This window comes from Gopherus evgoodei, unplaced genomic scaffold, assembly GCF_007399415.2.
Source record: "Gopherus evgoodei ecotype Sinaloan lineage unplaced genomic scaffold, rGopEvg1_v1.p scaffold_31_arrow_ctg1, whole genome shotgun sequence".
In the NCBI taxonomy this organism is placed as follows: Eukaryota; Metazoa; Chordata; order Testudines; family Testudinidae; genus Gopherus; species Gopherus evgoodei.
Genome location: NW_022059983.1, coordinates 6,997,649 through 7,023,054, shown reverse-complemented (window position 1 = coordinate 7,023,054; position 25,406 = coordinate 6,997,649). Strand labels below are relative to the sequence as shown.

Here is a 25,406-nt window from a genome sequence, read left to right as displayed (position 1 = left end):
GGGTTCTCTCCCCGGCTCTGGGAGGGGACCCAGAGCGGGGGGTTTCCTCCAGGTCAGATTGGCAGAGATGGGGGGTTCGCCCCCCGCACTACGGGGCGGGGGACACCTGGAGGCTGGAGCCGGCTGTGGGGCCGGTCCCGCTGTGGCCGAGGGGCGGCGCCGCCAGGGGGTCGGGCTGGGTCCCGGGTCCCTGAATCCGAAGCGGTTAAACCGGCCCCGCCCGCTGCTTTCGGTTTCCATCGGACTCGCTCAGCTTCCTGGCTCGGCTCGGAGCCACCGAGCGGACTCCGCGGCCCGAGCAGGTGGGTCCCGTCCTGGGCGGCCCCCGGGGGCTCGGATCCACGGGGTCAGGGCAGGGGGAGCCGGGCCGGGCGGGGCAGCCATGGGCAGCGGGCGCCTGGGGCATCGCCGGGGGGCGGGAGCTGCCCACGGGGGAGGGTGGAGCCGGGCTGGCCTGGGGGGAGGAATAGGGGGCTCCCCCCATCCTCGGGCAGCCGGAGCGAGGGGCTGGGAGCCGCTCCTGGGCCGGGTCTGGACGCGCCGGGGGCGCCAGGCGTTACGCGGAGCCAGGGGCCGGTTCACGCAGAGTGGGGCCGGTTCACGCGTGGGCTACAGGGGGCGGAGCGCACAGTCCCAGTGTCTGTCCGGGAGGGGACCCACAGGAGACGCGGTGGCTCGAGTCTCCCTGGGGCCAGGAGGCATTTGGCCCAGCCTCCCCCCCCCCCCCCCCCGAGACTGTCTCTCACATGGGAGGAGACATGGGTTACTATGAGACCGAGAAGGGGGACAAGGAAGTGGTTGAAGGGGGGACGACAGCGCGTCACCCCAAAGGGGAACTGCCAGGCTGGGGAGTCGCTAGCGGAGCCCCTCCCGGCTCCCTCTTGGGACCAGCCGTATTTACTGGGTTCATTACGGCCCTTGTCCCACGGGGGGTTTGCGGCTGGCACAGGGTGGGGAGGCATTGGCAGGGCGGGGGAGGACCGGAATATCCCACCCGGGGACCTGGGCGACCCTGTAAACTGGAGTCACAGAAAGGGAACGAGATTTAACCGTGCAAAGCGCCAGGTCCTGCATCCAGGGCCTAACGAGGAGCGGAGATGAAAGTGGGTCGATGCGGCCAGGATGCAAACCCAACCCAACGGGGGGCGAGGAAATGGGGCAGCTGCCTCTGGGCCTGGCAATTTTAAAGGGCCTGGCGCTCTGCCTGCTACTGCAGTGGCCAGGAGCCTTCGGCCCTTCAAATCGCTGCCAGAGCCCAAGGGGCACCGGCTGGGGTCTGCAGTGATGCCCAGGAGCGCCAGGGCTTGCCTGCCCCGGGGTGAGCTGCTGCGGGCTACGCTGGGGTCCGTACGCTGCATGCGGGTGGGTGGAAGGGTCTCCCGCAGTTTGGGGGGCTTGACTCTGTGTCTCATTCCCCTCCCATGTCTCACCCCCCCCGCGCTGACCCTCCCCGCTCTGTGTCCCGCAGGCCGCCCCCCCAGCGCGATGGAGATCCCCATGCCGGCCCCCATCTGCCTGATCGAGAACAGCCCGGCGGGGGAGCTGCGGGTGCAGCAGGAGGCGCTGCGGGTGCTGGCGGAGATCTCCCAGCCCGTGGTGGTGGTGGCCATCGCCGGGCTGTACCGCACCGGCAAGTCCTACCTCATGAACCGACTGGCCAGCAAGAGAACGGGTGAGAGACGTGAGCCCGGCCCCCGGGTGCCAGGACTCCTGGGTTCTCTCCCTGGCGCTGGGAGGGGAGTAGGGTCTAGTGGTTGAGGGGGGTAGGACTCCTGGGTTCTCTCCCTGGTGCTGGGAGGGGAGTGAGGTCTAGTGGGTGAGAGGAGGGGGGAGGGGCTGGGAGCCAGGACTCCTGGGTTCTCCCTCTGGCGCTGGGAGGGGAGTAGGGTCTAGTGGTTGAGGGGGGTAGGACTCCTGGGTTCTCTCCCTGGTGCTGGGAGGGGAGTGAGGTCTAGTGGGTGAGAGGAGGGGGGAGGGGCTGGGAGCCAGGACTCCTGGGTTCTCCCCCTGGCGCTGGGAGGGGAGTAGGGTCTAGTGGTTGAGAGGGGTAGGACTCCTGGGTTCTCTCCCCGACTTTGGGAGGGGAGTAGGGTGTGATGGTTAGAGCAGGGGAAACTAGGAGCCAGGACTCCTGGGTCCCCTCGCTCTGCGTCTGTCCCAGCTCCGCCCCTCTCTCCCCAGGGTTCTCGCTGGGCTCCACCATCCAGTCGCACACCAAGGGCATCTGGATGTGGTGCCTGCCCCACCCCCACCCCCGCCGGGCCGGCCACACCCTGGTGCTGCTGGACACCGAGGGGCTGGGCGACGTGGAGAAGGTGAGTGGGGGTGGGGTGGGGGGCAGCGTATGAGAATCAGCCAATCTGCAGAGCAGGATGGAATGTCCCTCCGGATGGAGCGCCCCTTGCTGTTCCCAGGGACTTCTGGGACTTGTAGTTCCCAGGGGATGCTGGACATTGTAGTTCAGGGCAAGGCATGCTGGGAAAGGGGACGGCGTATTTAAGGGGCTCCCCCGGCTAAGGAACAGACTCAGCGAGCCCCATGTAGGGGAAGGAGGGGCTGTCTGATGTGGGGTGATGCCCTCTGAAGGGGATAGTGTCAGCGCTGGAAAGGCTGGGGATGTGGTGGTGGGGCTGAGAAGGGAGGCTCAGGGACGTGGCTGGAAACATTTGTCCTGCCCGGGGAGAACTGTTGAAATATTGAAAATGTTCCTTGTCCCACATCTTGATGAAAAGTCAAAATGGGAGGAAAGTGCCAGGGCCTGAAAATCGGAAACGTGTCCTGGGTCCAGGTCACACAAAAAACTTGAATAATTTTCAGACATTGCATTTTGATTGTCCACTTTTTTTTCTTTCTTAACTTGGTACAAATTTACCAAAACATTGGCAATGAGACGTCATTTTACCTTGACAAATGGAAAGTTTCTGTTTAGACAAATGGCCAGTCGGGCCATTTCTACAATTCTGAAACTTTTTTCCCACTAATTTTTCAAGTTGGTAAATTTGCCTTAAGTGACCCTGTTTCGCTAGTGATTTTGGTATCAACAATTCAACGTTCTCCTGTGACAATTTCCCAACTCGTTGTAGCAATGGAGGGCAGAGCTGGTATTTAGGAGAGCCGGGTTCAAATCCCTGCTTCACAGACCCTCGGTTTGACCTTGGACTCAGTTTCCCCACCTGCCTGCCAGAGGGAGTGTGGCGGTAAATACATTCGCTCTGGAGCGGGGCTCAGACACGGCTGATAAGATGGAAGGGCCGGTAATGCCAGCCAGCAAAAGGCAAAATATAGTTGGGACCCGAAAAATGTACGAGAGCAGCTGCAAATGCCGTGCCCTGCAGTGGGGGCTGCTGCAGCTGAACCCTGTGGGGCAGGGAGGTTTCACCTTCCCAAAGCTTTAATGCAGCCACATAGGTTGGAAACTTACTTCAGCAAGAGGGGAGCAATGAGAGCTCCCTCCCCTCCCATGTCTCCGGGAGCTGGGGATTTCACAGGGTGTGTGGGGGGAAATACCCCAACTCCAAAGAGTGACTCTCTGTGACGATGGTGCCTGTGGGAGCCAGCTGAGGTCACTCAATCAGGGTGACCTGCAAACAGACCGGGGCAGACAAACCCCAAACACTGGTGGATATTCCAACAAGGGTACGGCTACACTTGAAACTTCAAAGCGATGCCGCGGCAGCACTTTGAAGTGTGAGTGTGGTCACAGCGCCAGCACTGGGAGAGAGCTCTCCCAGCACTGCACGTAAACCACATCCTCTACGGGTGTAGAGAGCTCTCCCAGCACTGCACGTAAACCACATCCTCTACGGGTGTAGAGAGCTCTCCCAGCGCTGCACGTCCTCCACATCCTCTACGGGTGTAGAGAGCTCTCCCAGCGCTGCACGTACTCCACATCCTCTACGGGTGTAGAGAGCTCTCCCAGCGCTGCGCGTACTGCACATCCCTTACGGGTGTAGAGAGCTCTCCCAGCGCTGCACGTACTCCACATCCTCTACGGGTGTAGAGAGCTCTCCCAGCGCTGCGCGTACTGCACATCCTCTACGGGTGTAGAGAGCTCTCCGAGCGCTGCACGTCCTCCACATCCTCTACGGGTGTAGAGAGCTCTCCGAGCGCTGCACGTCCTCCACATCCTCTACGGTTGTAGAGAGCTCTCCCAGCGCTGCACGTACTCCACATCCTCTGCGGGTGTAGAGAGCTCTCCCAGCGCTGCGCGTACTGCACATCCTCTACGGGTGTAGAGAGCTCTCCCAGCGCTGCACGTAAACCACATCCTCTACGGGTGTAGAGAGCTCTCCCAGCGCTGCGCGTACTCCACATCCTCTACGGGTGTAGAGAGCTCTCCCAGCGCTGCGCGTACTCCACATCCCTTACGGGTGTAGAGAGCTCTCCCAGCGCTGCGCATACTCCACATCCTCTACGGGTGTAGAGAGCTCTCCCAGCGCTGCACCTAAACCACATCCTCTACGGGTGTAGAGAGCTCTCCCAGTGCTGCGCGTACTCCACATCCTCTACGGGTGTAGAGAGCTCTCCCAGTGCTGCACGTACTCCACATCCTCTACGGGTGTAGAAGGCTCTCCCAGCGCTGCGCATAAACCACATCCTCTACGGGTGTAGAGAGCTCTCCCAGTGCTGCGCGTACTCCACATCCTCTACGGGTGTAGAGAGCTCTCCCAGCACTGCACGTAAACCACATCCCTTACGGGTGTAGAGAGCTCTCCCAGCGTTGCGCGTACTCCACATCCTCTACGGGTGTAGAGAGCTCTCCCAACACTGCACGTACTCCACATCCTCTATGGGTGTAGAGAGCTCTCCCAGCGCTGCGCATAAACCACATCCTCTACGGGTGTAGAGAGCTCTCCCAACACTGCACGTACTTCACATCCTCTACGGGTGTAGAGAGCTCTCCCAGCGCTGCGCGTACTCCACATCCTCTACGGGTGTAGAGAGCTCTCCCAGTGCTGCGCGTAAACCACATCCTCTACGGGTGTAGAGAGCTCTCCCAGCGCTGCACGTAAACCACATCCCTTACGGGTGTAGAGAGCTCTCCCAGCGCTGCGCGTACTCCACATCCTCTATGGGTGTAGAGAGCTCTCCCAGCGCTGCGCGTACTCCACATCCTCTAGGGGTGTAGAGAGCTCTCCCAGCGCTGCACGTAAACCACATCCCTTACGGGTGTAGAGAGCTCTCCCAGCACTGCACGTAAACCACATCCTCTACGGGTGTAGAGAGCTCTCCCAGCGCTGCGCGTACTCCACATCCTCTATGGGCGTAGAGAGCTCTCCCAGCGCTGCACGTACTCCACATCCTCTACGGGTGTAGAGAGCTCTCCCAGCGCTGCGCGTACTGCACATCCTCTACGGGTGTAGAGAGCTCTCCCAGCGCTGCACGTACTCCACATCCTCTACGGGTGTAGAGAGCTCTCCCAGCGCTGCACGTACTCCACATCCTCTACGGGTGTAGAGAGCTCTCCCAGCGCTGCACGTACTCCACATCCTCTACGGGTGTAGAGAGCTCTCCCAGCGCTGCGCGTACTCACATCCTCTACGGGTGTAGAAGGCTCTCCCAGCACTGCACGTACTCCACATCCTCTACGGGTGTAGAGAGCTCTCCCAGTGCTGCGCGTACTCCACATCCTCTGCGGGTGTAGAGAGCTCTCCCAGCGCTGCGCGTACTCCACATCCTCTACGGGTGTAGAGAGCTCTCCCAGCGCTGCGCGTACTCCACATCCTCTACGGGTGTAGAGAGCTCTCCCAGCGCTACGCGTACTCCACATCCTCTACGGGTGTAGAGAGCTCTCCCAGCGCTGCACGTACTCCACATCCTCTACGGGGGTAGAGAGCTCTCCCAGCGCTGCGCGTACTGCACATCCTCTACGGGTGTAGAGAGCTCTCCCAGCGCTGCACGTAAACCACATCCTCTATGGGCGTAGAGAGCTCTCCCAGCGCTGCGCGTACTCCACATCCTCTACGGGTGTAGAGAGCTCTCCCAGCGCTGCACGTAAATCACATCCTCTACGGGTGTAGAGAGCTCTCCCAGCGCTGCGCGTACTCCACATCCCTTACGGGTGTAGAGAGCTCTCCTAGCGCTGCACGTACTCCACATCCTCTACGGGTGTAGAGAGCTCTCCCAGCGCTGCACGTACTCCACATCCTCTACGGGTGTAGAGAGCTCTCCCAGCGCTGCACGTAAACCACATCCTCTACGGGTGTAGAGAGCTCTCCCAGCGCTGCGCGTACTGCACATCCTCTACGGGTGTAGAGAGCTCTCCCAGTGCTGCGCGTACTCCACATCCTCTGCGGGTGTAGAGAGCTCTCCCAGTGCTGCGCGTACTCCACATCCTCTGCGGGTGTAGAGAGCTCTCCCAGCGCTGCACGTAAACCACATCCTCTACGGGTGTAGAGAGCTCTCCCAGTGCTGCGCGTACTCCACATCCTCTACGGGTGTAGAGAGCTCTCCCAGTGCTGCGCATACTCCACATCCTCTACGGGTGTAGAGAGCTCTCCCACCGCTGCACGTAAACCACATCCTCTACGGGTGTAGAGAGCTCTCCCAGCGCTGCGCGTACTGCACATCCTCTACGGGTGTAGAGAGCTCTCCCAGCACTGCGCGTACTCCACATCCTCTACGGGTGTAGAGAGCTCTCCCAGTGCTGCGCGTACTCCACATCCTCTACGGGTGTAGAGAGCTCTCCCAGTGCTGCGCGTACTCCACATCCTCTGCGGGTGTAGAGAGCTCTCCCAGCGCTGCACGTACTCCACATCCTCTACGGGTGTAGAGAGCTCTCCCAGCGCTGCACGTACTCCACATCCTCTGCGGGTGTAGAGAGCTCTCCCAGCGCTGCACGTACTCCACATTCTCTACGGGTGTAGAGAGCTCTCCCAGCGCTGCGCGTACTGCACATCCTCTACGGGTGTAGAGAGCTCTCCCAGCGCTGCACGTAAACCACATCCTCTACGGGTGTAGAGAGCTCTCCCAGCGCTGCGCGTACTCCACATCCTCTACGGGTGTAGAGAGCTCTCCCAGCGCTGCACGTACTCCACATCCTCTACGGGTGTAGAGAGCTCTCCCAGCGCTGCACGTAAACCACATCCTCTACGGGTGTAGAGAGCTCTCCCAGCGCTGCGCGTACTCCACATCCTCTACGGATGTAGAGAGCTCTTCCAGCGCTGCGCGTACTCCACATCCTCTACGGGTGTAGAGAGCTCTCCCAGTGCTGCGCGTACTCCACATCCTCTACGGGTGTAGAGAGCTCTCCCAGCGCTGCGCGTACTCCACATCCTCTACGGGTGTAGAGAGCTCTCCCAGCGCTGCGCGTACTCCACATCCTCTACGGGTGTAGAGAGCTCTCCCAGCGCTGCGCGTACTCCACATCCTCTACGGGTGTAGAGAGCTCTCCCAGCGCTGCGCGTACTGCACATCCTCTACGGGTGTAGAGAGCTCTCCCAGCGCTGCACGTACTCCACATCCTCTACGGGTGTAGAGAGCTCTCCCAGCGCTGCGCGTACTCCACATCCTCTACGGGTGTAGAGAGCTCTCCCAGCGCTGTGCGTACTCCACATCCTCTACGGGTGTAGAGAGCTCTCCCAGTGCTGCGCGTACTCCACATCCTCTACGGGTGTAGAGAGCTCTCCCAGCGCTGCGCGTACTCCACATCCTCTACGGGCGTAGAGAGCTCTCCCAGCGCTGCACGTAAACCACATCCTCTACGGGTGTAGAGAGCTCTCCCAGCGCTGCGCGTACTCCACATCCTCTACGGGTGTAGAGAGCTCTCCCAGCGCTGCACGTACTCCACATCCTCTACGGGTGTAGAGAGCTCTCCCAGCGCTGCGCGTACTGCACATCCTCTACGGGTGTAGAGAGCTCTCCCAGCGCTGCGCGTACTCCACATCCTCTACGGGTGTAGAGATCTCTCCCAGCGCTGCACGTAAACCAGATCCTCTACGGGTGTAGAGAGCTCTCCCAGTGCTGCGCGTACTCCACATCCCTTACGGGTGTAGAGAGCTCTCCCAGCACTGCACGTAAACCACATCCCTTACGGGTGTAGAGAGCTCTCCCAGCGCTGCACGTACTCCACATCCTCTACGGGTGTAGAGAGCTCTCCCAGCGCTGCGCGTACTGCACATCCTCTACGGGTGTAGAGAGCTCTCCCAGCGCTGCGCGTACTCCACATCCTCTACGGGTGTAGAGATCTCTCCCAGCGCTGCACGTAAACCAGATCCTCTACGGGTGTAGAGAGCTCTCCCAGTGCTGCGCGTACTCCACATCCCTTACGAGTGTAGAGAGCTCTCCCAGCACTGCACGTAAACCACATCCCTTACGGGTGTAGAGAGCTCTCCCAGCGTTGCGCGTACTCCACATCCTCTACGGGTGTAGAGAGCTCTCCCAGCGCTGCGCATACTCCACATCCTCTACGGGTGTAGAGAGCTCTCCCAGCGCTGCACGTAAACCACATCCTCTACGGGTGTAGAGAGCTCTCCCAGTGCTGCGCGTACTCCACATCCTCTACGGGTGTAGAGAGCTCTCCCAGCGCTGCACGTACTCCACATCCTCTACGGGTGTAGAGAGCTCTCCCAGCGCTGCACGTACTCCACATCCTCTACGGGTGTAGAGAGCTCTCCCAGCGCTGCACGTACTCCACATCCTCTACGGGTATAGAGAGCTCTCCCAGCGCTGCACGTACTCCACATCCTCTACGGGTATAGAGAGCTCTCCCAGCGCTGCGCGTACTCCACATCCTCTACGGGTGCAGAGAGCTCTCCCAGCGCTGCGCGTACTCCACATCCTCTACGGGTGTAGAGAGCTCTCCCAGCGCTGCACGTACTCCAGATCCTCTACGGGTGTAGAGATCTCTCCCAGTGCTGCGTGTAGTCCACATCCTCTACGGGTGTAGAGAGCTCTCCCAGCGCTGCACGTAAACCACATCCCTTACGGGTGTAGAGAGCTCTCCCAGTGCTGCGCGTACTGCACATCCTCTACGGGTGTAGAGAGCTCTCCCAGCGCTGCGCGTACTCCACATCCTCTACGGGTGTAGAGAGCTCTCCCAGCGCTGCACGTAAACCACATCCCTTACGGGTGTAGAGAGCTCTCCCAGCGCTGCACGTAAACCACATCCTCTACGGGTGTAGAGAGCTCTCCCAGCGCTGCACGTACTCCACATCCTCTACGGGTGTAGAGAGCTCTCCCAGCGCTGCGCGTACTCCACATCCTCTACGGGTGTAGAGAGCTCTCCCAGTGCTGCGCGTACTCCACATCCTCTACGGGTGTAGAGAGCTCTCCCAGCGCTGCACGTAAACCACATCCTCTACGGGTGTAGAGAGCTCTCCCAACACTGCACGTACTTCACATCCTCTACGGGTGTAGAGAGCTCTCCCAGCACTGCGCGTACTCCACATCCTCTACGGGTGTAGAGAGCTCTCCCAGTGCTGCGCGTAAACCACATCCTCTACGGGTGTAGAGAGCTCTCCCAGCGCTGCACGTAAACCACATCCCTTACGGGTGTAGAGAGCTCTCCCAGCGCTGCGCGTACTCCACATCCTCTATGGGTGTAGAGAGCTCTCCCAGCGCTGCGCGTACTCCACATCCTCTACGGGTGTAGAGAGCTCTCCCAGCGCTGCACGTAAACCACATCCCTTACGGGTGTAGAGAGCTCTCCCAGCACTGCACGTAAACCACATCCTCTACGGGTGTAGAGAGCTCTCCCAGCGCTGCGCGTACTCCACATCCTCTATGGGCGTAGAGAGCTCTCCCAGCGCTGCACGTACTCCACATCCTCTACGGGTGTAGAGAGCTCTCCCAGCGCTGCACGTACTCCACATCCTCTACGGGTGTAGAGAGCTCTCCCAGCGCTGCACGTACTGCACATCCTCTACGGGTGTAGAGAGCTCTCCCAGCGCTGCGCGTACTGCACATCCTCTACGGGTGTAGAGAGCTCTCCCAGCGCTGCACGTACTCCACATCCTCTACGGGTGTAGAGAGCTCTCCCAGCGCTGCACGTACTCCACATCCTCTACGGGTGTAGAGAGCTCTCCCAGCGCTGCACGTACTCCACATCCTCTACGGGTGTAGAGAGCTCTCCCAGCGCTGCGCGTACTCACATCCTCTACGGGTGTAGAAGGCTCTCCCAGCACTGCGCGTACTCCACATCCTCTACGGGTGTAGAGAGCTCTCCCAGTGCTGCGCGTACTCCACATCCTCTGCGGGTGTAGAGAGCTCTCCCAGCGCTGCGCGTACTCCACATCCTCTACGGGTGTAGAGAGCTCTCCCAGCGCTGCGCGTACTCCACATCCTCTACGGGTGTAGAGAGCTCTCCCAGCGCTACGCGTACTCCACATCCTCTACGGGTGTAGAGAGCTCTCCCAGCGCTGCACGTACTCCACATCCTCTACGGGGGTAGAGAGCTCTCCCAGCGCTGCGCGTACTGCACATCCTCTACGGGTGTAGAGAGCTCTCCCAGCGCTGCGCGTACTCCACATCCTCTACGGGCGTAGAGAGCTCTCCCAGCGCAGCACGTACTCCACATCCTCTACGGGTGTAGAGAGCTCTCCCAGCGCTGCGCGTACTCCACATCCTCTACGGGTGTAGAGAGCTCTCCCAGCGCTGCGCGTACTCCACATCCTCTACGGGTGTAGAGAGCTCTCCCAGCGCTGCACGTACTCCACATCTTTTACGGGTGTAGAGAGCTCTCCCAGCACTGCACGTACTCCACATCCTCTACGGGTGTAGAGAGCTCTCCCAGCGCTGCACGTAAACCACATCCTCTATGGGCGTAGAGAGCTCTCCCAGCGCTGCGCGTACTCCACATCCTCTACGGGTGTAGAGAGCTCTCCCAGCGCTGCACGTAAATCACATCCTCTACGGGTGTAGAGAGCTCTCCCAGCGCTGCGCGTACTCCACATCCTCTACGGGTGTAGAGAGCTCTCCCAGCGCTGCGCGTACTGCACATCCTCTACGGGTGTAGAGAGCTCTCCCAGCGCTGCACGTAAACCACATCCTCTACGGGTGTAGAGAGCTCTCCCAGCGCTGCGCGTACTCCACATCCTCTACGGGTGTAGAGAGCTCTCCCAGCGCTGCACGTACTCCACATCCTCTACGGGTGTAGAGAGCTCTCCCAGCGCTGCACGTAAACCACATCCTCTACGGGTGTAGAGAGCTCTCCCAGCGCTGCGCGTACTGCACATCCTCTACGGGTGTAGAGAGCTCTCCCAGTGCTGCGCGTACTCCACATCCTCTGCGGGTGTAGAGAGCTCTCCCAGTGCTGCGCGTACTCCACATCCTCTGCGGGTGTAGAGAGCTCTCCCAGCGCTGCACGTAAACCACATCCTCTACGGGTGTAGAGAGCTCTCCCAGCGCTGCGCGTACTCCACATCCTCTACGGGTGTAGAGAGCTCTCCCAGTGCTGCGCATACTCCACATCCTCTACGGGTGTAGAGAGCTCTCCCAGCGCTGCACGTAAACCACATCCTCTACGGGTGTAGAGAGCTCTCCCAGCGCTGCGCGTACTGCACATCCTCTACGGGTGTAGAGAGCTCTCCCAGCACTGCGCATACTCCACATCCTCTACGGGTGTAGAGAGCTCTCCCAGCGCTGCACGTAAACCACATCCTCTACGGGTGTAGAGAGCTCTCCCAGCGCTGCGCGTACTCCACATCCTCTACGGGTGTAGAGAGCTCTCCCAGTGCTGCGCGTACTCCACATCCTCTACGGGTGTAGAGAGCTCTCCCAGTGCTGCGCGTACTCCACATCCTCTGCGGGTGTAGAGAGCTCTCCCAGCGCTGCACGTACTCCACATCCTCTACGGTTGTAGAGAGCTCTCCCAGCGCTGCACGTACTCCACATCCTCTGCGGGTGTAGAGAGCTCTCCCAGCGCTGCACGTACTCCACATTCTCTACGGGTGTAGAGAGCTCTCCCAGCGCTGCGCGTACTGCACATCCTCTACGGGTGTAGAGAGCTCTCCCAGCGCTGCACGTAAACCACATCCTCTACGGGTGTAGAGAGCTCTCCCAGCGCTGGGCGTACTCCACATCCTCTACGGGTGTAGAGAGCTCTCCCAGCGCTGCACGTACTCCACATCCTCTACGGGTGTAGAGAGCTCTCCCAGCGCTGCACGTACTCCACATCCTCTACGGGTGTAGAGAGCTCTCCCAGCGCTGCACGTAAACCACATCCTCTACGGATGTAGAGAGCTCTCCCAGCGCTGCGCGTACTCCACATCCTCTACGGGTGTAGAGAGCTCTCCCAGCGCTGCGCGTACTCCACATCCTCTACGGGTGTAGAGAGCTCTCCCAGCGCTGCGCGTACTCCACATCCTCTACGGGTGTAGAGAGCTCTCCCAGCGCTGCGCGTACTCCACATCCTCTACGGGTGCAGAGAGCTCTCCCAGCGCTGCGCGTACTCCACATCCTCTACGGGTGTAGAGAGCTCTCCCAGCGCTGCGCGTACTCCACATCCTCTACGGGTGTAGAGAGCTCTCCCAGCGCTGCGCGTACTCCACATCCTCTACGGGTGTAGAGAGCTCTCCCAGCGCTGCACGTACTGCACATCCTCTACGGGTGTAGAGAGCTCTCCCAGCGCTGCACGTACTCCACATCCTCTACGGGTGTAGAGAGCTCTCCCAGCGCTGCGCGTACTCCACATCCTCTACGGGTGTAGAGAGCTCTCCCAGCGCTGCGCGTACTCCACATCCTCTACGGGTGTAGAGAGCTCTCCCAGTGCTGCGCGTACTCCACATCCTCTACGGGTGTAGAGAGCTCTCCCAGCGCTGCACGTACTCCACATCCTCTACGGGCGTAGAGAGCTCTCCCAGCGCTGCACGTAAACCACATCCTCTACGGGTGTAGAGAGCTCTCCCAGCGCTGCGCGTACTCCACATCCTCTACGGGTGTAGAGAGCTCTCCCAGCGCTGCACGTACTCCACATCCTCTACGGGTGTAGAGAGCTCTCCCAGCGCTGCGCGTACTGCACATCCTCTACGGGTGTAGAGAGCTCTCCCAGCGCTGCGCGTACTCCACATCCTCTACGGGTGTAGAGATCTCTCCCAGCGCTGCACGTAAACCAGATCCTCTACGGGTGTAGAGAGCTCTCCCAGTGCTGCGCGTACTCCACATCCTTTACGGGTGTAGAGAGCTCTCCCAGCACTGCACGTAAACCACATCCCTTACGGGTGTAGAGAGCTCTCCCAGCGCTGCACGTACTCCACATCCTCTACGGGTGTAGAGAGCTCTCCCAGCGCTGCGCGTACTGCACATCCTCTACGGGTGTAGAGAGCTCTCCCAGCGCTGCGCGTACTCCACATCCTCTACGGGTGTAGAGATCTCTCCCAGCGCTGCACGTAAACCAGATCCTCTACGGGTGTAGAGAGCTCTCCCAGTGCTGCGCGTACTCCACATCCCTTACGAGTGTAGAGAGCTCTCCCAGCACTGCACGTAAACCACATCCCTTACGGGTGTAGAGAGCTCTCCCAGCGTTGCGCGTACTCCACATCCTCTACGGGTGTAGAGAGCTCTCCCAGCGCTGCGCATACTCCACATCCTCTACGGGTGTAGAGAGCTCTCCCAGCGCTGCACGTAAACCACATCCTCTACGGGTGTAGAGAGCTCTCCCAGTGCTGCGCGTACTCCACATCCTCTACGGGTGTAGAGAGCTCTCCCAGCGCTGCACGTACTCCACATCCTCTACGGGTGTAGAGAGCTCTCCCAGCGCTGCACGTACTCCACATCCTCTACGGGTGTAGAGAGCTCTCCCAGCGCTGCACGTACTCCACATCCTCTACGGGTATAGAGAGCTCTCCCAGCGCTGCACGTACTCCACATCCTCTACGGGTATAGAGAGCTCTCCCAGCGCTGCGCGTACTCCACATCCTCTACGGGTGCAGAGAGCTCTCCCAGCGCTGCGCGTACTCCACATCCTCTACGGGTGTAGAGAGCTCTCCCAGCGCTGCACGTACTCCACATCCTCTACGGGTGTAGAGATCTCTCCCAGTGCTGCGTGTACTCCACATCCTCTACGGGTGTAGAGAGCTCTCCCAGCGCTGCACGTAAACCACATCCCTTACGGGTGTAGAGAGCTCTCCCAGTGCTGCGCGTACTGCACATCCTCTACGGGTGTAGAGAGCTCTCCCAGCGCTGCGCGTACTCCACATCCTCTACGGGTGTAGAGAGCTCTCCCAGCGCTGCACGTAAACCACATCCCTTACGGGTGTAGAGAGCTCTCCCAGCGCTGCACGTAAACCACATCCTCTACGGGTGTAGAGAGCTCTCCCAGCGCTGCACGTACTCCACATCCTCTACGGGTGTAGAGAGCTCTCCCAGCGCTGCGCGTACTCCACATCCTCTACGGGTGTAGAGAGCTCTCCCAGTGCTGCGCGTACTCCACATCCTCTACGGGTGTAGAGAGCTCTCCTAGCGCTGCACGTAAACCACATCCTCTACGGGTGTAGAGAGCTCTCCCAGCGCTGCGCGTACTCCACATCCTCTACGGGTGTAGAGAGCTCTCCCAGCGCTGCGCGTACTCCACATCCTCTACGGGTGTAGAGAGCTCTCCCAGCGCTGCACGTAAACCACATCCTCTACGGGTGTAGAGAGCTCTCCCAGCGCTGCGCATACTCCACATCCTCTACGGGTTTAGAGAGCTCTCCCAGCGCTGCACGTAAACCACATCCTCTACGGGTGTAGAGAGCTCTCCCAGCGCTGCGCCTACTGCACATCCTCTACGGGTGTAGAGAGCTCTCCCAGCGCTGCACGTAAACCACATCCTCTACGGGTGTAGAGAGCTCTCCCAGCGCTGCGCGTACTGCACGTCCTCTACGGGTGTAGAGAGCTCTCCCAGCGCTGCACGTACTCCACATCCCTTACGGGTGTAGAGAGCTCTCCCAGTGCTGCGCGTACTCCACATCCTCTACGGGTGTAGAGAGCTCTCCCAGCGCTGCACCTAAACCACATCCTCTACGGGTGTAGAGAGCTCTCCCAGCGCTGCACCTAAACCACATCCTCTACGAGTGTAGAGAGCTCTCCCAGCACTGCGCGTACTCCACATCCTCTACGGGTGTAGAGAGCTCTCCCAGCGCTGCACGTAAACCACATCCTCTACGGGTGTAGAGAGCTCTCCCAGCGCTGCACGTACTCCACATCCTCTACGGGTGTAGAGAGCTCTCCCAGCGCTGCACATAAACCACATCCTCTACGGGTGTAGAGAGCTCTCCCAGTGCTGCGCGTACTCCACATCCCTTACGGGTGTAGAGAGCTCTCCCAGTGCTGCGCGTACTGCACATCCTCTACGGGTGTAGAGAGCTCTCCCAGCGCTGCGCGTACTCCACATCCTCTACGGGTGTAGAGAGCTCTCCCAGCGCTGCACGTACTCCACATCCTCTACGGGTGTAGAGAGCTCTCCCAGCGCTGCACGTAAACCACATCCTCTACGGGTGTAGAGAGCTCTCCCAGCGCTGCACGTACTCCACATCCTCTACGGGTGTAGAGAGCTCTCCCAGCGCTACGCGTACTCCACATCCTCTACGGGTGTAGAGAGCTCTCCCAGCGCTGCACGTAAACCACATCCTCTACGGGTGTAGAGAGCTCTTCCAGCACTGCACGTAAACCACATCCCTTACGGGTGTAGAGAGCTCTCCCAGTGCTGCGCGTACTCCACATCCTCTACGGGTGTAGAGAGCTCTCCCAGTGCTGCACATACTCCACATCCTCTACGGGTGTAGAGAGCTCTCCCAGCGCTGCATGTACTCCACATCCTCTACGGGTATAGAGAGCTCTCCCAGCGCTGCGCGTACTGCACATCCTCTACGGGTTTAGAGAGCTCTCCCAGTGCTGCGCGTACTCCACATCCTTTATGGGTGTAGTTTGCACCGCTGGGAGCTGCGCTCCCCGCACTGCTGCCCTGATTACACTGGCGCTTTACAGCGCTGTATCTTGCAGCGTTCAGGGGGGTGTTTTTTCACACCCCTGAGTGCGAAAGTTGCAGCGCTGTAAAGTGCCAGTGTAGCCATGGCCCTAACCAAAACAGCTTCTGTGTTACTGCCCTGCTTGCTCGAAAGTCCAAACAACGCATTTCCCCAAAGTGCCCAGCCTCAGGCCCCCATCCAGGTACCCACGTCAAAACATGATGATTTCTGACACTCTTATTTCATCAAATAAAATAAAAGTTTCTTCTGATCCCAAAGGACCAGCCATGTGCCCAGGTCAATATAGAGCTTAGATCTTACCCCAAAATCATCCTTGTGAACTAAACTAAAGTGTAGTAAACAAGAAAAGAGAGCAAGTGTCGGTGAAAAGATCAATGTACAGACAGACGTGAGTTCAGTTCTGAAGGTTCAGACACAGCAGAGATGAGCTTGCAGTTGCCAAAAGTCCTTCTAGAAACAGTCCCGAGGTTCCAGTCCAATGTCCGTATTCAGGGTGACTCCAGCCAGTGACTGGGATCTCAATCCTTGTGGCTTAAGCAGATCTGCGACAAACAGGATCAGGTCCCAAGGCTCTTTATCCGTCTCCAGCAGCCTCTGGACCATTCAGTCCTGGGTGAACAACAGACTTTTGATCCAGCTCTTTGTTTTCCCGATATCCTGGTGATTAACACGAGGGCATTTGCCCATTAAGCAGCTCATAGACCATTTACCACAGACTTTAAAGAGGTGAACAACGCTGCTGCTTCGAGGTTCTCCTCAAGTCACCTTCCCCTTCGATCTCTGGAGCAGTAGCGCTGGGAACGGACAGGAACTGTCTGGTTACACGGTTAGCAGCTAACAGGGAGAAGGAAACGTTCCTAGCTAGTAATTACCTCCACTCTCCAACAATCCACGTTTGCACTTCGAAGTTCCATCCTCGCTGGCATTGAATGGGCCTAGTGATCATTTGCACAGTGGCCTCACCTGCCTCTCCAGGTTGCTGTGGGTCACTTGCCCGGCGGGATGCTTAACCCATTCTGGCTGTGGGCCATACATCAATGAGAGGTTATATTATAATCAGATAACGTCATATTCTCCAGGCTCCGGGAACTGGAATTCACTGTGGTCTGGGCTGGGACTCTGGAGATCTGGGGGCTGATCCCCTTGCCAACCCTCCCCCGTGCCTCAGTTTCCCCATCTGTGCCATGGGGCTGCTGATCCCGCCGTGCTCTGTGATGGGCTGTGAGCTCTGCGGCTGGGACGTGCTTGGGACGGTGACGGTGGGTGTCGTTCCAGGGTGACGGGAAGAACGACACGTGGATCTTCGCGCTGGCCGTGCTGCTCAGCAGCACCCTGGTCTATAACAGTCTGGGCACCATCAACCAGCAGGCCATGGACCAGCTGCAGTATCCTTGCCTGGGGGCTGGGGCTGGGGGTCCTGGTCTGGAGGCTTGGGAGGCCCCATGTCCCCAGGGAAGGGCCCCGTGGTTCCCTCCAAATGCTTCACCTTCAGTGAAATTGTGACCCTCAGTGCAGGGTGTGCACCATGGCCTCCTCTAATGGCCGCTCTGCATGATGGGTAACAACCCACTACTGCCACCAGTTGGCGGAGTCACTGCTTCAGCTCCAGTGCTTCAGTGGGCTGCTCTGGACCCTGGAGGTAGTGGATTTGATCCCTGCTTCTGAGGGTTGTGATGGAATAGCCTCCCCATCCCCTGGTCCATTCTGAGCCCCCGTCGCAGGTGGGTAGGGGAGACTCTGAGGGATCAGGACCCCCTGTCACGGAGTGTGGGGAGTCCGGCCCTGCACCCCTCTTCCTGGGACCCACAGTGACTCTCAGCCAGCCAGTAAAACAGAAGGTTTATTGGACAACAGGAACACCGGTTACAGCAGAGCTTGCAGGCACAGTCAGGACCCCTCCACCGAGTCCTTCTGGGCTTTCAGGGTGCTTGGATCCTAGCTAGGATCCCCTGAATTCCGCCCATGCAGCCCCAAGCCCAAACTCCAACTGCTTCCCTCCTGCCACTCCCTTCCTTTGTCCCCTTCCCGGGCAAAGGTGGTGACCTTTCCCCTCCCTTACCTAGCTCAGGTTACAGGCCCTGGCATCGTCCATCCCCTAAAGTCCTCCCCTGCTCTCCCACTCCCCACACAGACAGTCCCTACTCCATCACACCCCCCTTGCAGGGAGCACCACATCTCCAGTTCCTTAGCCGGCCCCCAGCTATGTGACGGAGCTGACGGAGCGCATCAAGGTGAAGGTGGCACGTGAAGGCGGCCGGCAGGAGGGGGAGGATTCGGCCGAGTTCGTGCGGTTCTTCCCGGCCTTCGTGTGGGCCGTGCGGGATTTCACGCTGCAGCTGGAGCTGGACGGGCGGGAGATCACCGAGGACGAGTACCTGGAGAATGGCCTGAAACTAAAGCCAGGTAGGGGAGCGGTGCCGGCCCCAGTGCAGCTCTAAGGGGCACCGGGATGCAGGGTGTGTGTGTGTGTGGCCTCTCCCCTGGCTGTCAGGGCTGGCCCCAGGGTGGCACTAGGAGGCGCTGTGCTTGCAGAGGGGGTGACTTTTGCTCGAGACACAGATCCCAGCCATTGACACCTCGCGGGGGTTACCAGTCCCTGAGAGTTTGGGTGTTTGCTGTCCCGGACACATTCCAGCTTGGACGGTTCCCTGGCTCCCCTCAATCCCCTGTGGATATTGGGGTCTCTTCCCCAGGGGAATCTGTCCAACAGCTGTTGTGCTGCCCCCCAGAAGCAGCTGCATGTTGGCACAGGGCTGCTGCCCAGCTCCCGTCTCCTCCCCAGGCAGCAGCCAGCGAGCCCAGCTCTACAACCTGCCCCGCGAGTGCATCCGCCAGTTCTTCCCGGGCCGGAAATGCTTTGTCTTCGTCCAGCCGGCCAGCAGGAGGGACCTGCCCCAGCTGGAAGAGCTGCAGGAGGCCGAGCTGGAGCCTGAGTTTCGGGAGCAGGTGGCCCGGTTCTGCCACCATGTCTGGGAGACGTCGAAGCCCAAGACCATCCCAGGCGGCCACGTGGTGACTGGGGCCAGTGAGTGTCGGTAGCCCTTGAGTTGGTGGGCACTGGGGCAAATGGGGCTCATGGGGTGCTGCGTGGGTGAACCGAGCTGGGAGGGGGTCCCATGTAGCCGGCGCTGGTGGGGCCAGCGCTGCTGCCTGTGCCCAACTCTGGGGTGCGCGGTTAGAAGGGGCGCTGGAAATTGTCAAGGGGTGGAACAGAGCCGCAGAAACGACCCACACGGGGAGAACAGGCCAGGTGGGGGGAGCCCAAGAGAGCAGATCTGGTCAGTGGATCCCAGGGGAGATGGGGAGAGGCCTGGATAGCAGGGTGGGCGTGTTTCCCTGGGGAGGGACGCCTGGGTCCCAAGGGGCCCTTAGTAGGGCCCTACCATTTGCCCAACCATGAAAAATGTGTCACGGACCGTGAAATAAGCCCCTCCCCGTGAAATCTGATGTCGCCTTGTTCCCAGGAGCACCCCAGCAAAGGGGTCCCAAGCTCCAGCTGGGCAGGGGGACAGGACTTGTCCATCTCCTGCACAGCTGCTTGCAGGGGGGAGGAGGGGGAGATCAGACCCACGTCCACCTCCAGGAACCCCCTGCAGCTGCTGCCTTCAGTGTCCAGCTCTGACCCCAGCACAGTCCCATTTTGGGTCAGGACCCCCACGGTTACAATGAAATTTCAGATTTAATCATCTGAAAATGTGCAATTTACTAATTTTCAAATCCTATGGCTGTGAAATTGACCATAATGGACGGTGAATTTGGCAGGGCCCTGAGCCATTTCTCTGCAGGGCCCCACGCCTGGGGGTGAAGCCGGGCGTGTCCCAACGAGGAACGAGGCACCAGTTGTTCATGGAGAGAAGGGATTAGGGTGCATCGGGGTGGGGAAGGAGGCACATCCTAGGCTCCGTGTCTGTCGTGCAAGGCGGGGCAGGGAGCAGGTGGAGTCATGGAGAGTGTGGGAGAGGCTGGGTGGGGACCTTACTCCTGCTCGCCTTTGGCCATCCTAGCGCTGACCCTGCCCCTCCAGCCGCACCGGGCCCCCCGGCGCCGACGCTGCCCCCCTCCTGCCAGGCAGGGCCCCCTGGTGCTGACCCTGCCCCCTCTGGCTGTGCTGGGCCCCGCGGCGCTGACCCTGCCCCCCTCCGGCTGCTCTGGGCCTCCTGGTGCTGACCCTGCCCCCCTCCAGCTGTGCCAGGCCCCCCGGCGCTGACCCTGCCCCCTCCAGCCACGCCGGGCCCCCTGGTGCTGACCCTGCCCACCTCCAGCTGTGCCGCGCCCCCTGGCACTGACCCTACCCCTCCGGCCACGCTGGGCCTCCTGGCACTGACCCTGCCCCCCTCCAGCTGCACTGGGCCCCTTGGCGCTGACCCTGCCCCTCCAGCCGCTCTGGGCCCCCTGGCGCTGACCCTGCCCCTCCGGCCGCTCTGGGCCCCTTGGCACTGACCCTGCCCCCTCCGGCCTCTCTGGGCCCCCTGGCGCTGACCCTGCCCCCCTCTGGCCATGCTGGGCCCCCTTGCTTTGACCCTGCCCCTCCAGCCGCGCTGGGCCCCCTGGCACTGCCCCTGCCCCTTTCGGCCACTCTGGGCCCCCCGGCGCTGACCGTGCCCCCCTCCGGCCATGCTGGGCCCCCTGGCACTGACCCTGTCCCTCCGGCTGCACTGGGCCCCCTGCCCCCCTCCGGCCGCGCTGGCCCCTCTGACGCTGATTCTGTCCCTCCGGCCGCACTGGGGAACCTGGTGCTGACCCTGTCCCTCCGGCAGTGCTGGGGAACCTGGCGGTGACCTACGTGGATGCCATCCGCAGCGGGGCGGTGCCCTGCATGGAGAGCGCGGTGCTGGCCCTGGCGCAGATCGAGAACTCGGCGGCTGTGGAGGAGGCCGTGGCTGCCTACGAGGAGCAGCTGGGGCTGCGGGTGGTGCTGCCCACGGAGAGTGTGCAGGAGCTGCTGGAGCTGCATGCCCAGTGCGAGCGGGAGGCGTTGCGGAGGTTCATGGCACGCGTCTTCAAGGATGACGACCGCCGCTTCCAAGGGGAACTCATGGTACAGCCCCTTGCGCTGGCCCTGGAGGTTATGGGATAGCTGTCCCTCTGCAGGATATGGGGGATGGGGCTCCCCTGCACCCTGACCCCCTTCCCTGGGGGATATCCCAGCCCTGGTGTGATAGGTGCCACCCAGAACTGGGGTACCACAGAGCCCCCTGACCCACCAGCCTGGGCTCCCTCTCACCCTGTGCTGCTGTGACAGGCTGCAAAACACTCCAGGTGCACTTCCACCAGCGTTCACACAGGGTGGGGTACACCCACCTGCAGTTACGCACAGGCTCTCTGACCAGCCCCTGCATGGGCAGGCTACTCCCAGCTCCTCAGGCAGCCCCCCCCGCTCCCCGGAGTGTAAAGCCAATTTTTTTCCATCTTACACTGTACAGTAAAAGCTCATAAAATTCGCCCCCTCCGTCGATGTGGAGAGGAATATGCAACAGCCTTTTGCCCCTGAGCTACGATTCCCGCACATTTCACTCCGACTCGCTGGTTTAGATAAAGCAAAAAGACGTTTTTAACGACAAAAGCTCAATTGTAAGTGATTATAAGGGAAAGCAAAACCGATCACCCAGCAAATTCACCAAACCGCAAACTACGTTAATACACTAACTGGACTGGATGTGGATTTGCAGTCTCACCCTAAGGGATGATACAAGGCGGCTGCAGATCCTTAAGGGACAAACTGCCCCAGCTCACAGCTTGGCGTCCCCGGCTGTTCCATACACAGGCCAGAAATCCCTTAGCCTGGGTCCAGCACCTCCCCCCGGTCAGTCTTTGTTCCTCGGCTGTTTCCAGGGGTCTGTTTGGGTGGGGCGTGAAGAGCCCCAGATGACGTCACTCCCCTGCCTTACACAGCGTTAGCATCTGGCGGGAACCTTTGTTCCCAAGCTTGGTTCCCATACTGGGTTGTGGGGAAATACTGACACCCCAAGATGGAGGCTGGAGTCATGTGGTCTCATGACATGTCCCTGTAGAGTCATAGCAGCGTCACTCACAGGCTGTGGGGGGGTCTCAGGAAGGCCCCCCAGGTTGGGGAAAAGCTTCTCCTAAGGGCCAGTGTCTTTTCCTAATGGCCCTGAATAGGCCATTCCCCACCCGCTATGTAGACGGAAAACATCTCACCCAGTGGGCGTTCCCCAGCTGTGACTACGTTTGAAATACAGACACATGGTCAGTGTTTGTCACTTCACATATGGAAACGCTCCAGGCACACACCTGGGGTAATGGTGTTCAGCAAATCCTCACTTGTCCAATCACTCTGCACATGCCTGACCTTGCAGAAAATACACCACAATGATGCCAGACTCGTGTCACCATCACATCACTGAACAATATGGGTTGCAGTGTCACACTCGGCCCTGCTCAGCTGGGGACCCGAGATGCCAGGCCAAGGGGACCCAGCCCAATCTCCAGCCCCAGGTGCATGTGGATCGGCTCACAGGCCTGCCCCATTCAGGCCCTGTCGTGGCTCGTACCCCAACCCCATCTGCACCCCCCCGGCTCACACCCGCCCCATCTGCACCCCCCCCCCAGCTCACACCCGCCCTCTCTGCACCCCCCCGGCTCACGCCTGCCCTGTCTGTGCCCAACCTGGCAGCACCGCTTGGAGGAGCAGAAGCAGGAACTTTGCCACCAGAATGAGTTGGCGTCCTTGGACCGCTGCACGGCCGCCCTGCTGGAGCTGTGGGACGAGCTGGAGGACCGGATCTGCCAGGGGGTCTATTCAGTGCCCAGGGGCTACCAGCGCTTCCTGGATGACCGGCAGCGCGTGGTGGAGAGATACCGGCAGGTGCTGGGGAAGGGAGTAAAGGTAGGAAAGGGCTGGTGCTCGGCTCTGTGGGTCTTTGTGCCCCCTCGTGCAGCCTGGGAAGCCCTGCTGAGAACTAGGCATCAGTTTCCCTCACCTGGGTAGTTCCTGGCTCCTCCCCTGAGCGGGGGCAGCATCACAGAGTGAAGCTACCCCACTCTCACAGCCCTCCCGCCTGCTAGCGTGCCGGGGGACCTGGTTCCCATGGCCCCTCCAGCCCTCGGCTGCTCTGCTGGGGGGCGGGGGCCTGGTTAGTGCCTGGGTGATGGGGCCATTTGTCCTGTTGCAAACCGGGTTCAGCCCCCAGCTCATCTGGAACCAGCGTCGAGGGTGTCGAGTGGGAACCAAATGCTGACTCTGGAGCTGGATGGGAGCTGGCGCCCTCTGGAGAGGAAAGGCCCCGTGTCCCAGCCCCTGTCCCGCTGAGCCAGGAATTCCCATTACTCTCCGGTGCCACGATCCAGACTCCCCACCTGGATCCGGCCCCGTGTGACAACCCCCCCCCGACCCGATGGCTCCCACTCTCCACCCCCAGGCCGAGGAGGTGCTGCAGGAGTTCCTCCAGTCCAAGGAGGCCGTGGCCCAGTCCATCCTGCAGACGGACGAGGCCCTGACGGAGAAGGAGAAGGAGATGGCAGGTACCCACCGGGGGGCATTGCACTGCTGGGGCAGGGGAGAGGGTGCCTGGGCTGCAGCCTGGCAGGCAGAGTCACTATGGCCCTCCCCATGCTGACCCAGTTCTCTCTCCCTGTCCCAGCCGAGCGAGCCCGGGCCGAGGCGGCCGAGCGGGAGCAGCAGGTTGTGCAGCAGAAGGAGGCTGAGCTGCAGCAGAAGCTGGAGGACCAGGAACGCAGCTACCAGGAGAACCTGCGGCAGCTGGAGACGAAGCTGGAGGACGAGAGGAAGAAGCTGCTGGAGGAGCAGGGCAAGATGCTGGATCAGAAACTCAAGGTACCAAGGGGACCACAGGTGCTTGGCGCTGCGGGGGATGGATGGGCAGACCCGTCGGGGTCAACCCTGGCCCCATGCTTTGGGGGGGTCCCACGCTTCAGGGGAATGTGGGGCCTCGGTGGCACAGGGGCTGGTAGCAGCTCTGCTCTACCCCATTTTGACGGCTCCCCGCAATGATTGGAAGAGGAGGGGGCAGGGCAGAATGGGGGCAGGGAGGGGGCAGGAAGAGGCAGGGTGGGGCTGGGGTGGGAGGTGTGTTCAGACTCTGCACCCGCCTAGGGACGGTCCTTTGGATGGGCACAGCCTGGGCAAGGGTGCCCCTGCCACCAGCCTCTGCACGCCCAGGGGTGGGACTCCTGTCTGTGGGGCAGCCGGGGTGCTGGCATATGGCAGGCAGTGGCAGGATACTGGGCTAGGTGGGCCCATGGGGTGGATCCCCCTGAGATGGGATTGCTGGGGGGCGCAGTGTGGGGAACGGCGCATGCACACACACTGCAGGGCTCATCCCTTCCTGCAGAGGGTGGCAGGGACACACACACCTCGGCCCCACATCCCCCCAGGCCAGCCCCACGCTGTTGCTGTGACCTCTCCCTGCTTGTGGGGCGGGCTGGGGATCCCCTCACGCTCTCGCTGCCCCCAGGAGCAGGAGGCCCTGCTGACGGAGGGGTTCCGGGAGGAGGCCGGACGCCTGGAGAACCAGATCCGGCGCCTGCAGGAGCAGAACGAGGAGATCCAGAAGCCATCGTGGATCCAGTCAGCGCTGGGGGTGCTGATGGACGTGGTCCCCTTCGTGCTACCCGGCTTCGTCGGCAAGGCTACCGGGGTCGTCACCAACTTCATCCGGCGCCTGTTGTGATGGGATCCCCGGCCGCCCACTCGCTTCTGCACCCCAGCGCCCATTCACCTGCGGAACCCCCTGCCACAGGACGCTGTGCCGGTGAGCAGCTTAGGAATGTCCAGCAAAGGCTCCCAACCTCCTTGCTTCCTGGCCAGGGCTGGCCCCCCACTGGATTCAAACATGGCCTCATTCCAGACCCACCAGCATGCTGGGGCTCAGCTTTGCCCCCTAAGCAGAGGGCAGCAGGATTCTTTCTGTGGGTGCACTCGGAACTGCTGTGCTGCGTGTCATGGCCCCTGTACTGCCAACAACTGCCTCCATGTCTGGAAACCTGGCATGGCAAACATAGGGTTAAACATCCCCTGTGTCAGGATAGAGACACAGGTCACAAGGGCTCTGACCTGCTCCCCTTGCACCTGCGGGGTCATCCCCACCAGCTGGGCGGCTGCAGGCTCAGCTAGGGTCACCAGCTCGGAGAGATTTGCAGTGATGCTGACTCTCATGAGTCTGTCGTGAGTCTCATGGTAATTATCCTTTCCCGTAAAGCCCCAGCTCCTGGAGTCAGGTGGCTCATGTCTGTGGAGAAAGCTTCAAAATGCTGGTTACAGATCCCAGCCCCTGCTGCTCTAACCCGCTAGACCCCACTCCCCTCCCAGAGCCGGGGAGAGAATCCAGGAGTCCTGGTTCCCAGCCCCCCCCGCTCTAACTGCTAGACCCCACTCCCCTCCCAGAGTCGGGGAGAGAAGCCAGGCGTCACACTGGGAAGGGCCTTACAGCCACAGGATGTGGGTTCACAATAGCAGAGGGAAAATGCCATTATGCTGTTAGCCCCTTTGCAAATGACTCTAGGGTTGTGGGAATGGGCAGT

At 60.6% G+C, this 25,406-nt stretch overlaps 1 protein-coding gene across 1 annotated transcript; it reads left to right on the top strand.

Moving 5' to 3' along the window:
• Nucleotides 1–216: 216 nt before the first annotated feature.
• LOC115640449 (guanylate-binding protein 1-like) lies at nt 217–25,155 on the top strand. The gene is made up of 11 exons (XM_030543193.1): nt 217–302; nt 1,469–1,672; nt 2,182–2,315; nt 17,181–17,290; nt 18,106–18,308; nt 18,688–18,930; nt 20,663–20,943; nt 22,540–22,752; nt 23,285–23,387; nt 23,507–23,700; nt 24,341–25,155. Exons 2-11 carry the CDS (start codon nt 1,486–1,488, stop codon nt 24,554–24,556), a joined length of 1,884 nt encoding a protein of 627 aa, XP_030399053.1. The 5' UTR covers nt 217–302; nt 1,469–1,485; the 3' UTR covers nt 24,557–25,155.
• The last annotated feature ends 251 nt before the right edge of the window (nt 25,156–25,406 follow it).